At 42.2% G+C, this 12,651-nt stretch overlaps 1 protein-coding gene across 1 annotated transcript in view; it reads left to right on the plus strand.

Annotated features, from left to right (window-relative positions):
- LOC310782209 (uncharacterized protein) overlaps positions 1 to 12,603 on the plus strand; it is a gene marked incomplete at both ends in the record, with an annotated part of 117,053 nt that extends 104,450 nt beyond the window's left edge. The window contains 2 exons of the mRNA XM_083642891.1: positions 6,419 to 6,613; positions 12,347 to 12,603. Of these exons, the coding sequence (XP_083499017.1) occupies positions 6,419 to 6,613; positions 12,347 to 12,603 (452 nt within the window). The remainder of the gene's footprint in view (positions 1 to 6,418; positions 6,614 to 12,346) is intronic.
- Positions 12,604 to 12,651: the final 48 nt, after the last annotated feature.

Raw genomic sequence — 12,651 nt, forward strand, 5'->3', positions numbered from 1 at the left:
TGTAAAAAAATAGTGGCGTTAAAAGGAATTTGAGTTAACGCGTTATTATCGCGTTAACTTTGACAGCCCTAATATATATATATATATATATATATATATATATATATATATATATATATATATATATATACACACACGTGTGTGTGTGTGTGTGTGTGTGTGTGTGTGTGTGTTTACTTAAAAATTGGCTAAGTGGGCTCTGTCTGTAGTGGTGTCAGTCACGATTTGTGATGGAAGTGATGTCATCAGTGATGTCACTTGAGCAATTGTGATGTCATCAGTGATGTAATACATTCTTCTTCTTCTGAGGTGTTTTATGGCAGTTAGCATCTTTATGTTGCATTACCGCCTCCTTCTGGATTTATCCATCCACTGTTTCCCTACATTCTGTCCCTCTACTCTCACTCCTCTTCGGTCCATGTAATACATCCTTCTTGGCTGAATCCTTTCTGGCTGAGGCTGTATGAGTGCTGAGTGGTGGGAGTAGGGAGAAGATGACAAGGGTGAGTTAAGGGGAAAAGGTAGTTTCTCCAGTCTCCACCCTAGAAATCAAGCACTTTCTAGTATATATATAATTTTGTACCTCTCTGTGTTCTAGGCCCGAACTAACTTTACACCTGAACTGTCTGCCAACACTTACAGGTAATTATATCACAAAATGATATATATATATATTTTTTAATTTAACCTTTATTTAACCAGGTAAGTCATTAACTCATTCTCTGCCAGGGTCATTTCGGTCTGTGTGCTCCCAGTGCCAGGATTTTGAGCATATTTCCTGATCTTCCAGGACCCACAGAATATTCTGTGCTAGGAATAAAATTACTTTACTTTACTTTACTTTATTTCATTTGGCAGACGCCTTTATCCAAAGCGACGTACAACAAGTTATTTACAACCAACAAGAATACAAGTTAGAGACTAGCAAGAATAGAACAATATAAACAGTAAAACAAGGCAGTGACAGGATCAGAACAAAGGTCAGTTCATGAAGGAATACCGAAAAGGTGAGTTTTTAGTCTTTTTCGAAAGATGGGAAGAGTTTCGGCCGTCCTGACCGAGGAAGGGAGTTCGTTCCACCATTTCGGTGCCAGGGATGAAAAAAGTCTCGAACGGGATGAGCGATTATTGAGTACATGTAATGGTGGAGGGGCGAGGCGTCCAGCACTAGTAGAGGGGCGGAGGGAGCGGTGTGAGGGCTGGAATCTGACCATAGATTGTAAGTACGGAGGGGCTGTCTGGTGTACTGCTCTATAGGCTAGAATAAGTGTTTTGAATTTAATACGTGAGGAAATGGGAAGCCAATGGAGGTCATGGAAGAGGGGGGTGACGTGGGAAAATTTGGGTTGATAATTACACAACATATCTCACAATAAAGCAGAGACTCTCTTCTTACCCCTTGTAAAAAACTGAAACTCTCCCATGTTTCCTTGTTTAGTTACAAGCAGTGGAAGTTAGCTTGTTTTCACTAAAAATGCCCTCCTTGGGAGATAAATATGAGAAAAAGAGGTTTTTAGTGAAAGACACCGTTTCAAGCAGAACTCTCTTTTGAGCCTTTTATTTTTTGCCTCAGTGACACATCAGACATATACAGTATTTGTTTTCCCAAATAAATAAATAAAAAATAAGAGAATGTATTTGAGGGAGCTGTGTCGGTCTTAGCTTGATAAAAGCATAAACAAATGGAACGAACCCTTATGTGGTCACACTCACACACTCTCTCTCTCTCTCTCTCTCACACTCTCACACACACACACACACACACACACACACACACACACACACACACACAGGAATAACGAGTGCTGTAACGTTACCTGCTGTCACGTTACCTCTCATAACTAACGTTAGCACAGAAGATCACACAATAGCTACGTTAGTGCTGTAAACTTTGAAATGTTTATGTGACACATGTTTCGCCTTGGTTGCTGGGGACGGGTGTGTGACGCGGTTTGACGCGTTTGACGTATCCATGTGATTCCCCCTCCCTTGAGTGTGACAGGGCTCTCCCTTGAGAGGGAGAGCTGGCAAGAGGAAACGTGAAGCGAGTCATGCCGGCGGCATAAGTTATAAACAATGCGTGACAATTATATTCGAATGTTGTGTGTGTGATCTTCCTCGCCATCGTCGCCATCCGAGAACGACTGGGTCGGACTCTGTTTCGACCACAGGCTCCACCCATAAATACTAAACTAGCGGGTTCCTTTTATCAGTTTGACTTGAAACAATGTCACAGGCTGGGAAAGTGTCTGATGTAATGTAAACAGCCAAAACATGAAAGTACGTCCGAGTACGTCTTTGGCACAGAACGCCATTGTTAAAAGTACGTCCGGGTACGTCTTTGGCAGAGAATGAGTTAAGAACACATTCTTATTTAGAATGGCGACCTGGCAATGTCGCCATTATGTATCATATGTATGTATATATTTAAGCTATAGCTCATGACAGGCCGTGATATATGCTTATTATACCACACCTAAGGGTGCTTCACCTGACGCCGCACCTACAGCATCAGGCAAAACACCCTTAGGTGTGGTAAAATAAGTATATATCACAGCCTGAAGTGAGCTATTGTTTTTATAAAATGGTTACCAAGTATGGCAATATGAAAGGTATAAACAACTCCTGCAGGTGTGTAGTGGTATCTGGAGAACTGGGGGAGCCCGCCTATATGACGAACAACTACCCCCTATTTTACTATTGTAAAAACAAACTCTTGGAGAAAAAGTGTGGGAGCTTTGCTCCCCTGCGCTCACAGCACTACACCCCTGAACTCCTGGTAGTTGCTGAACGTAACGTTAGCTAGACAATAAACAGACTTGGTGACAAACAGCTAACGTTAGCTCGCGGCTAATGCTTATGCTTATGCTTATAAGGTTAATGTTAGGTCTGAGGCTAGGTGTCTTTTTCCTGGAGATAAGGCCGTACAGAAACTAAAGAACGGAAAGGGTTGCAAAGGATGCAGTTGACCAACAGCTAAGAGACCAACAAGCAGGATTTAGGAAGAACCATTCCTGTGTCGACCACAGGGCCAGCCCTAGCCATCTGGGGGCCCTAAGCAGGATATAGATCAGGGGCCCCCTCCCAGGGGCGGGGGTTTGGGGGCATCCGCGCTGGAAGTACTTTTAATTAGGGGTGCTGTAAGGAGGGGACTCTCGGTGCTGCCCGCTAGGGCAGCGCCGTAGAAAATTTGACGTTTTTGGACTTTTAGCCATATTTAGAAGAATATTTAAAACAAACAAACATGACAATGACGCTCGTTTGTAGCCCTATCAGTGTCAAGCAAGCGTGTAGAACCCAGCAGCCATAGGGGTTGCCAGGTCAGTTAAACCAGGGGTTCCCAACCTTTTTTGTGCCAAGGACCGGTAGATACATGCAGGACCGCTTGTCAATTTTAATGGTTTTAGTTACATATATATTTACTCACCAGGTGGCGACAAAAGGTAAATAACAGCCTTTTGTTGTGTATGTAGCCTACAGTATTTATGTTTTTGTTTAAACTACAAACATAAATAAACGTCAACCTATGTTTTAACTACCACACACAGCCTATAATATTATAGCCTATGTTTATTAAAAAAAAAAAAAAAAAAAAAAAAAAAATTGGGGGGCCCCCCAACTCCCGGGGCTCTAGGCAGCCGCTTGGTTCGCATATAGGGCAGGCCGGCCCTGGTCGACCAGATTGGCACTCTTCGCATCATCATCGAGCAATCATTACAATACTCTTCCTCACTGCATGTCAACTTTGTCGACTATGAAAAAGCATTCAACAGTGTGAATAGGGAGACCCTTTGGAAGCTCTGGAGACATCATGGAGTGCCCACTAAGCTAGTGAACCTCATCAAAAATAGTTACACTGGAATGACCTGTAGAGTAATACATGAAGGACAGGTTACCAACCGTTTCGAGATCAAGACTGGGGTGAGACAGGGCTGCCTATTATCCCCATTCTTGTTCCTATTAGCCATTGACTTGGTAATGAGAAAAACAACCAAACAAAGAAAGAACGGAATCCAGTGGACTATATGGACACAACTGGACGATCTGGACTTTGCAGATGACCTGACACTACTGTCACACAGCCACCATCAGATGCAGAACAAGACCTGTACCTCCTCACAAGTAGGACTTAACATTACATTACATTATGTCATTTGGCAGACACTTTTATCCAAAGCAACTTACAATAACACATTTTTGTCAACAATAGAGAAATCAACTATCCAACACTATCTATTACAGCTACAACTTCCTGAAGGAATGGAGTGGTATTTATTAAAGAGAGTGAGAGATGTTAGTTCAAGAAGGCCCCTGCACAGGTGGAGGAGCGGAGGGAGCGGTGAGAGGTTTGGAGCCTGACCATGGATTGTAGGTACAGAGGTGCTGTCTGGTGTACTGCCCTGTAGGCCAGTACCAGTGACTTGAAGTTGATGTGCGCTGAGATGGGAAGCCAGTGAAGGTCCCGGAAGAGAGGAGTGACATGAGAGAATTTGGGTTGGTTGAATACCAGACGGGCTGCAGCATTCTGAATGAGCTGAAGCGGTCGGATGTCAGAGTCAGGTAGGCCGGCCAGAAGCACGGTGCAGTAGTCCAGGTGGGAGATGATAAGTGACTGGACCAGGAGTTGTGTCGCTTCCCTCGGACGGATTTTGCGGATGTTGTACAGGGAGACCCTACAGGAGCGTGCTGTTGCTGCGATGTAGGCTGAGCAAGACAGGATCACCCCAAGGTTCTTAGCTGTTTGGGAGGGAAGCACAGTGGTGTTGTCAATGGAGATGGAGAGGTCTGTGAGAGGGCAGTCTTTCCCTGGGAGGAGGAGTAGCTCTGTCTTACCAAGATTGAGCTTGAGGTGGTGGGCAGACATCCAGTCACTGATGTCTTTGAGGCATGCAGAGATGCATGCCTCGATTTGGGTGTCTGAGGGGGGGGAGCTGAGTGTCATCGGTGTAGCAGTCATAAGAAAAGCCATGAGACATCACCAGACAACATCCACCAGGGAAAGATGAAGAACATGAGGATGAATGCAATCAGTGCTGAAGCAATCACTCTTGAAGACAGCAGAAGAAGTAGATTAATTTACCTACTTGGGGAGCATCATCGACAAACAAGGAGGTACAGAAGCAGATGTCAATGCAAGAATAGGCAAGGCAAGGACATAATTTTTACAGCTTAAGAACATATGGTGCTCTAGAGTGATACAGCAACAAACAAAAATGAGGATTTTCAACTCCAATGTAAAATCAGTGATGCTTCATGGCACCGAGACCTGGAGAATGACAAAAAACACAATTCATAAAGTACAAACCTTCATCAACAAATGCCTTAGAAGAATTCTTAATATCCACTGGCCAGACAAGATCAGCAACAACGATCTGTGGACGAAGACAAAACAACTACCAGCAGCAGACGAAATTGGAAGAAGATGATGGAGATGGATCGGGCACACACTACGAAAACCAGTGTCAAACACCACCAGACAAGCTCTGACGTGGAATCCACAAGGAAAGAGGAAAAGAGGCCAGCCAAGGAACACCTGGCGACGGGATCTCCAAGCAGACATCAAGAAAATGCAACAGATAGAAAATAACGTAAATGACAGAGAAGTCTGGAAGTCCCTTGTCAACGGCCTATACCCCTGGAGGGGTATCAGGCATAAGTATGTAAGTTAGTATTAGAACGTTTTCATAGATCGCCAATCGTTATCCATGTAGAAAAACTGACTGGAGGGGCCCTTCAAAGGGTAAATGTCATAACTGTTTTTCTGGATCAGGCCACCTTTTATTCAAGTCAGAGCAGTCCTACATTTTGCAGAACATAATTTTACTCAGAGTTTCTCTATGCAGGAAAACCCCTGTAGCCCACACCTATTATTACATACTTTTTATAGAAATGGAATTGACTAAAACAGCTGTTGTAAATTATTGCGATTCTGTCTAGTGCTAAATGCGAAGAAATCACATCCAACTATTTAGAAATGCTCTCAGAATTATCCTTGCACTGTGTAGTCTCGTCTATAAGTTACTCTATGGAGATTTCTGATGTCACATTTCCAAACGTTGTCCCAGGCTGAAAGGCTTCGATGGCTAAAAAGCTTGGGTAAGGCGATCATGGTAAGGCCGTGTGTTTTATGCACAGGTACAGGGAAGCTGGGAGCGGCGGAAGAAGGGGGTGCGGGCGTGCGGTACAGTCCTTCCAACATCTATAGAAGGCAATGATACACAAAACGTCTGTTGGGGGAGGGTGAATCATCCCCCCAATCACTTGGGGAAGGTCAAGGAAAAATATATTTTGGTCAGAGGGAGGGTCACAGCTTTTTATTTCAGAGCACTCTAAGATCCTACAGTGACCCCTCATTCTCAATAATGTACAGTACAGTAACCATTATGTCTCCTACACAGGTTCCAGTCCCCTGGTCCAGGTGTGTTCCAGTGTACTTTGACTGGTCTGGTGTTTACTATGGCTCAGGAGGGGGAGGTGCTCTACAGGACTGTCCAATGGGATGAGAGCCTCATCCAATCAGCTGGCAAGACGCCTGCAGGCCCTCTGTTCAGCATCCAGTGTCCTCAGGGCTCTGTCCGTCAGCTCCACTTCCCACACTGTGAGACTAGCCCTGGTAGGCACATCATTTAATATTAGGGGTGTCACGATACACTCAGTTCACGATACGATACGTATCACGATACTGGGTTCACGATAACGATACGATACGATACGATTTTAACAATATTTTTTTAAACTTGAATAATGACAATATATGACTGGAAAAGTAGTATTTTATTTGAAATGCACAAATACAAAACATGCTGTTGTGGGAAATTGTTATTACAATAACAACTAGAAAAAACATGAGATTGGAGATAAGGCTTATCTTGAAATAGAATGAGTTACACCGTCACTTAGATTTACTTTGAACTAAAAGGTTTCTCAGCAGTATAAATTCTCATTATGCATCTTCAGTTTTTCTTCAAACTCAAACAACAAGACTTTTCTTAGTCTATTTTTTATGCATCTTCAGTTTTTCCTGTCAAGTAAACAGTTTTGCCAGAAACTCAATTGAATGGTTTCTCTCCTGTATAACTTCTCATGTGTCTCTTCAGAGACTTGTTCAACTGAACTACTTTCCACACATTGAACTTCAACAAACAAAGACGTTTCTTTGTCTACTTAAAAAAAAAAAAAAAAAAAAAAGGTTTTTTTTTTTTTTTTTTTTTTTTCACGATATGAGATTTCATCTCAACGATACATATCGTGACGTTTTACTATCGCGAAATTTCGTGGGACGATATATTGTGACACCCCTATTTAATATTGATTATGTATTGATTATTGTTGAACATAATTTATTTTGAATGGAAAAGTCAGAGTTACTGACATGATATGACATGAAATGTTAATGGGTTTGACACCAGTGAAACTAAATCTTGGATGTCTGTGTTTCCACAGCACCACTTCCTGAAAGTCAAATCCTGTCTGTTGTCCATATCACTGATGATGGAATGAGCATTCTCCAGCCACTGGAGATCACAGAAACTCATGTGGTTGTGAACGTCCCCCACCTCTCTATCTTTGGCCTAGTGTGGGATAACATTAAGTCATTGCTAACTTTCAACAAGCCAATCAATGGCCAAGTTCTACTGTTCCTCCGACGACCAGACAGAAGGCAGAGACGAAAACTCAACGTGTTTCTGCTGCCAATCAACGTTCCTGTTCCGGAGGTAACGCTGTTTATTAAGCTATTGTGTTTGTTGCAAGCACAATCTTAGTGTTTCTCATACTTATCTTTATTACCGTATTATATTTTATTTTTATTCTTAGATTTTATTCCAGCCAAAAGCTGTGTGCGCCATTTCTCCTACAGTCTTCACACTACATAGACATCAAAAGGTGCAGCTCATTGAAGAATGCTGCGCATCTGCTTTGATAAGAGATCTGGTGCAGAGTTTTCGCGATATTCGCGATTACGTGCCATTTTTCCCCCCATTCACTTGAATGGGATTTCTTTTTTTTTTGCATAAAAACAGCTGTAGCTCAGAAACCATAAGACCTAATAGTTCCCAAACTTGGTATAGGTCAAAACTGATGTTCAGTTAACTTCAATTAAACTGTTAATGGCTATTTGAAGGAATACTATCAAAAACAAATTTAGGGATGCTTTGAATGCTTGGTGGAGAACCCAGAAGCTATCCAAAATCAGGCAATAAGGATGAACTCAGAAATGTTAACTCATTGAGTGCCAGCCACTTTTGGAAAACGGATGCTCCCAGTGCCAGCCCTTTCAGAGCGTTTTCAGTGATTTCTCAAGACCCACAGAATATTGTGTGATATTACTATGTAAACACAGAACACGCCCAAAGAACGATGAGACTATCTTGTATCATCAGCAAAAAAAAGTTTATTGATATCATTTTCCGTTCTTTAGTTATCAGCAGTAGAATATAGGTTGGTTTCAGCAAAAACAGACGTTTCAAACTAGAAGCTGAGATAATGAGCCTTTTGTGAAATGAAGCATTTCAAGCACATCACTGACTCTGAAGCTAATATTTTCTGATGTAGTGACACCTCAAAAATAATTTCCTTCAATAAAACAAAGGAATTTTGATGGCAAAATAATATTTTTTAGCTGCAACCAGCAGCGCTGGCCCCTGCATGCGCAGACCCTACACCTTCTTGCTGGTCTTGATTTACTGCTGGTGGGCATCAGATATTCTAGCTTGTGTTTGCCAATCTGTCCATCGAGCCTGCTGTCTGGGTCGGTGTTGTGCCCTGCGTGCCCCACCCCCCTCAACTGCAAACCCCTCCTCCGTGGGAGTGTCTCTGGTGGCTCTCTGCTCTGAATTTTCCGCTGCACGTTTCAAAGTGCGCTGGCTGCACCCAGCCTATTTTCACAGCACTCGGCCGTTTTTGTCGCCGGCTTCCAGCTGAGAATAATTTATCTTTTCAGAAAGACGCTGGTGCTCCTTTTCTGGCAACTAATCATGTGGAGGGGCTATCGCAACAGACACAAAGGCTCAATTGTGGGAGCAGATTGGCTGCTGTTCACAGGCACAGCTAACGTTACAGCATGCATCGGTTTCCGTGTGCCCACGGCTTCTTCTCTGTTTTTTTCCACACCTTTCTCTAATCTGGAGAGCACTGTCGCCACCTAATGGGTCCGTAAAATAGCTTATACACCTTCAACATCCCCCATATTTTTACAGGAGATGCATCAGGCTTTGATCCACGTCCCACCGTCAAAAAACGCAATTGACGACTTTAGTCGTCATTGGCACTCTACGTTACTATTTGAATTGACGACTTTAGTCGTCATTGGCACTCAATGAGTTAATAGATGGGGGAGGGGGGTAGAACATACTCACAGTTCTTCTGTGGTGTTTTATGGCAATTGACATCCTTTATGTTGCATTACCGCCTCCTTCTGGATTTATCCATCCACTGTTTCTCTACATTCTGTAAAACACGATCCTCCTCTGACCCTCTCCTGCGACCTTCCCAGTTCCCACCAACCCAGCTGGCAGTGAGAAAAAACTGTCGACGTGCTTAATTGTAACTAACTTTATGCCGACCACCCGGTCAGCATAGCTATCGGCTCCTCGCAGCAGTAACGCTATGAGCATGTAACTGAAGTTCGCCATACTCGCCGCAGTGTAGCTGCTGAAGGTTGCCAAACTTCATTCATAGTTTACAGTTTATCGATGTTTACAATGCAACCGGCCGGCTAACGCTGAAGAACTAATACAATTGCGTCTGACAAGGAAGAGAAAAAGTGAGCAGGTGAATAGAGTACCGCAGGGATGACGTATTTTTGTAGGCTTATCCAGAAATCGCGCCATTTTGGTTCATCAGTGGAAAGGTCTATGGGGTTTTAGAATAGGGATTTCATTTAAATGCATAAAATACGGTCTGTGGTTCACAAAAGGTTATGGGAATGCAAATTTGGGTTCAGCAGGATAATCTTCACAAATGTGAATACCTTTTATGCCGTTTGAAGCATTTTCTAAAGATCGTGTTTAAAAAAACACATTTACGTTCCAAAAGTCATAAAAGTTAATCACGTTTGTGAAGATTATCATGGTGAACCCAAATTTGCGTTCCCATAAACCTATGTTAACCACAGACCTTATTTTATGCATTTAAGTTAAATCCTCATTCTAAAATTCCCCATTCACTTTTTCCCTGACGAACACGGAAGTGTATACTTCCGGACCCATGCCTGCGGTTCTCTATAGTAGTATTGTACCAGAGTTTCCATCCTAGAAACCGAGCGTGCGCAGCACACAATATTTCTAGTTATTATTATTATTATTATTATTGGTTGATATGGATATGGACAGCTGCCATGATATGGTGATATATCTAAACATCTAAAACTGTCCAGAAGAATGTCCTCATGAACAGCAGTGTGAAACCATTGTCTGTATATGATCATAATCTCTCAAATCCAAATGTTCTGATATCATTGAAGGTGAAAGGGCAACATAACAATGATGAGTATATGCCGACGGTTTCCGACTGTCTTCTCACCAAAGGCCAAACATACAGTCTCCTCTGTCATCCGGAGTATAAAATACAGCCTAAGGTGAGTATGTCAAATACATCTTCCTGTAAAATGTCTCTGTTAGTGCTGTAACATGCAGATATTATTATGCAGATTTATGATATGTGTTTCTTTTGGTAACTTTGAAAAGGTCTGCATCTTGAATAATGGATTCATTAGATGTAAAACAAACATTATTATATCAACATATTTTTTTGAAACAACAACAACAACAACAACAACAACAGACATTTCATCTGTTTTTCAGCGTTCCAAACCATTCTTTGTCAATTTTGGACCAAATTACCACCCAACATTTGAGATTCTCCTGGATACAAGTGCAGAGTTAGTGGCTCTGATGGTCCAAGATGCAGAAGAAGAAGTCTGGAAATATGACCTTGATCTGACAGGTAAAGTCTTAAGTAATTAATGTCATAACTAAATTAAAATTGTCTGAATAAATCGGTTGAGAGTGAAAAAAAGTCCCAGGATGCAAAGCAGTGTTAGTTGTCATGGTAACCTAATATAACACAGCTCTCAACAGAAGCAGACTGGTCGATCTTTATCTCAATCAAGTGTCAGATGCCTTGGGAGGACGGAGAAAATGTGGAGGGAAAATATTTGTATGAATGAATTTTTGTGAATGGCACCCTTCACCCCGCCATTCACAAAAATTCGACCTTTGCGATCGACCGGTCGATCGTGATTGACGTATTGGGCACCCGCTGTTTTAGGGCTTTTATTTTGAAGGTCTGTGTGTGTGTTCTGGCCTTTTATTTTGTTGTGTGGTGTCGGTCGACTTATCGATACCAATATATCAGCCAGGACTCTAGCTAAGAGCATAATTGCATTGTATAAGAGAAATTAATCTGTATGATAAATCAATCTGCATCATGCAATGTCATATCCCATTATACCTATCAACATGACCTAGCAAAGTTTAACATGAACCACATGACCTCAGTTTCAGAAAGAGCCACAGAGACTGGAGCAGTGGCAGGTCCCTCATCTGTTCCTGAGGATGCAAGACCAGGTGAGCTCACGAAGTGGCTACTAAAAGTTGTTACAAGCAATCATTTGTAGCAGTTTCAACTGAAAGGACGTTAGCAACACTATAACATCAAGTAGTCAAACCTTATACTTAAAAAAAAAACATGAAGAAAATGATGTTCTCTTAAGCGTGAAGTGCCAAGCAAACCTCATTTATCTTCGTATCACACAATTGTAGGCTACAATATGTTGAGAAAGGAGGTTGAAATGTGAGATTTCAAACTGTGCAGACTTGAAGGGACAGTTCACTTGAAAAGTCATGTCATCATCTACTCAGGTGAAACCGAGGGGCCAAGCAGGCTCGCTTGGTCACATTAGCCACTTTTATACAGAGATCCCACAATATCTCCATTATGAACTTAAATTATACGTTTTTACATTTTAGGATTTAGCAAAGATTTTTTTTCTTTTTTTCTTTTTAGATTATTTTTGGGGCATTTTTCTCTTTATTTAGGTAGGACAGTAGGCAGACAGGAAACGCGGGGAGAGAGAGGGGATGACATGCGGCAAAGGCCGCACGAAGGATCGAGCCTTCGTCTTACGCGTGCTAGGTGTGCCACCAGGACACACGGATTTAGCAAAGATTTTGCCTCAAAAGTAACATAGCTTGATTCAAGTTCACTACAGCCTGATACGAACTCAAATATCTTTTCACTGCCTTTCTCCTCAGGAATGCACTTTGTGGATAAACACCTTTTCACTGGCTTTCTCCTCAGGGATGCACTTTGTGGATAAACACCTTTTCACTGGCTTTCTCCTCAGGGATGCACTTTGTGGATAAACACCGGAGCAAGCTGATCGAGGGAGTCAGGAAGGTGCCATCGATCCTGGATGAGCTCCTGACTGAGAATGTCATCGATCAAGAATGTTATGATCATGTCAGATCCAAATCGACCACTCAGGAGCAGATGAGGGAACTCTATAAGTCACTCAATACTAGTGGAAAGAAAGAGATCTTCAAAGATACACTTGAAAAACTGGAAAGATTTCTTATGGATGAGCTCAAGAAAAATCACTAAGAATTGCCATGGTTAAATTCCATACCTGCCAACACTCCTGATTTAGGC

This window comes from Poromitra crassiceps, assembly GCF_964638095.1.
Source record: "Poromitra crassiceps genome assembly, chromosome: 9".
Classification (NCBI taxonomy): Eukaryota; Metazoa; Chordata; class Actinopteri; order Beryciformes; family Melamphaidae; genus Poromitra; species Poromitra crassiceps.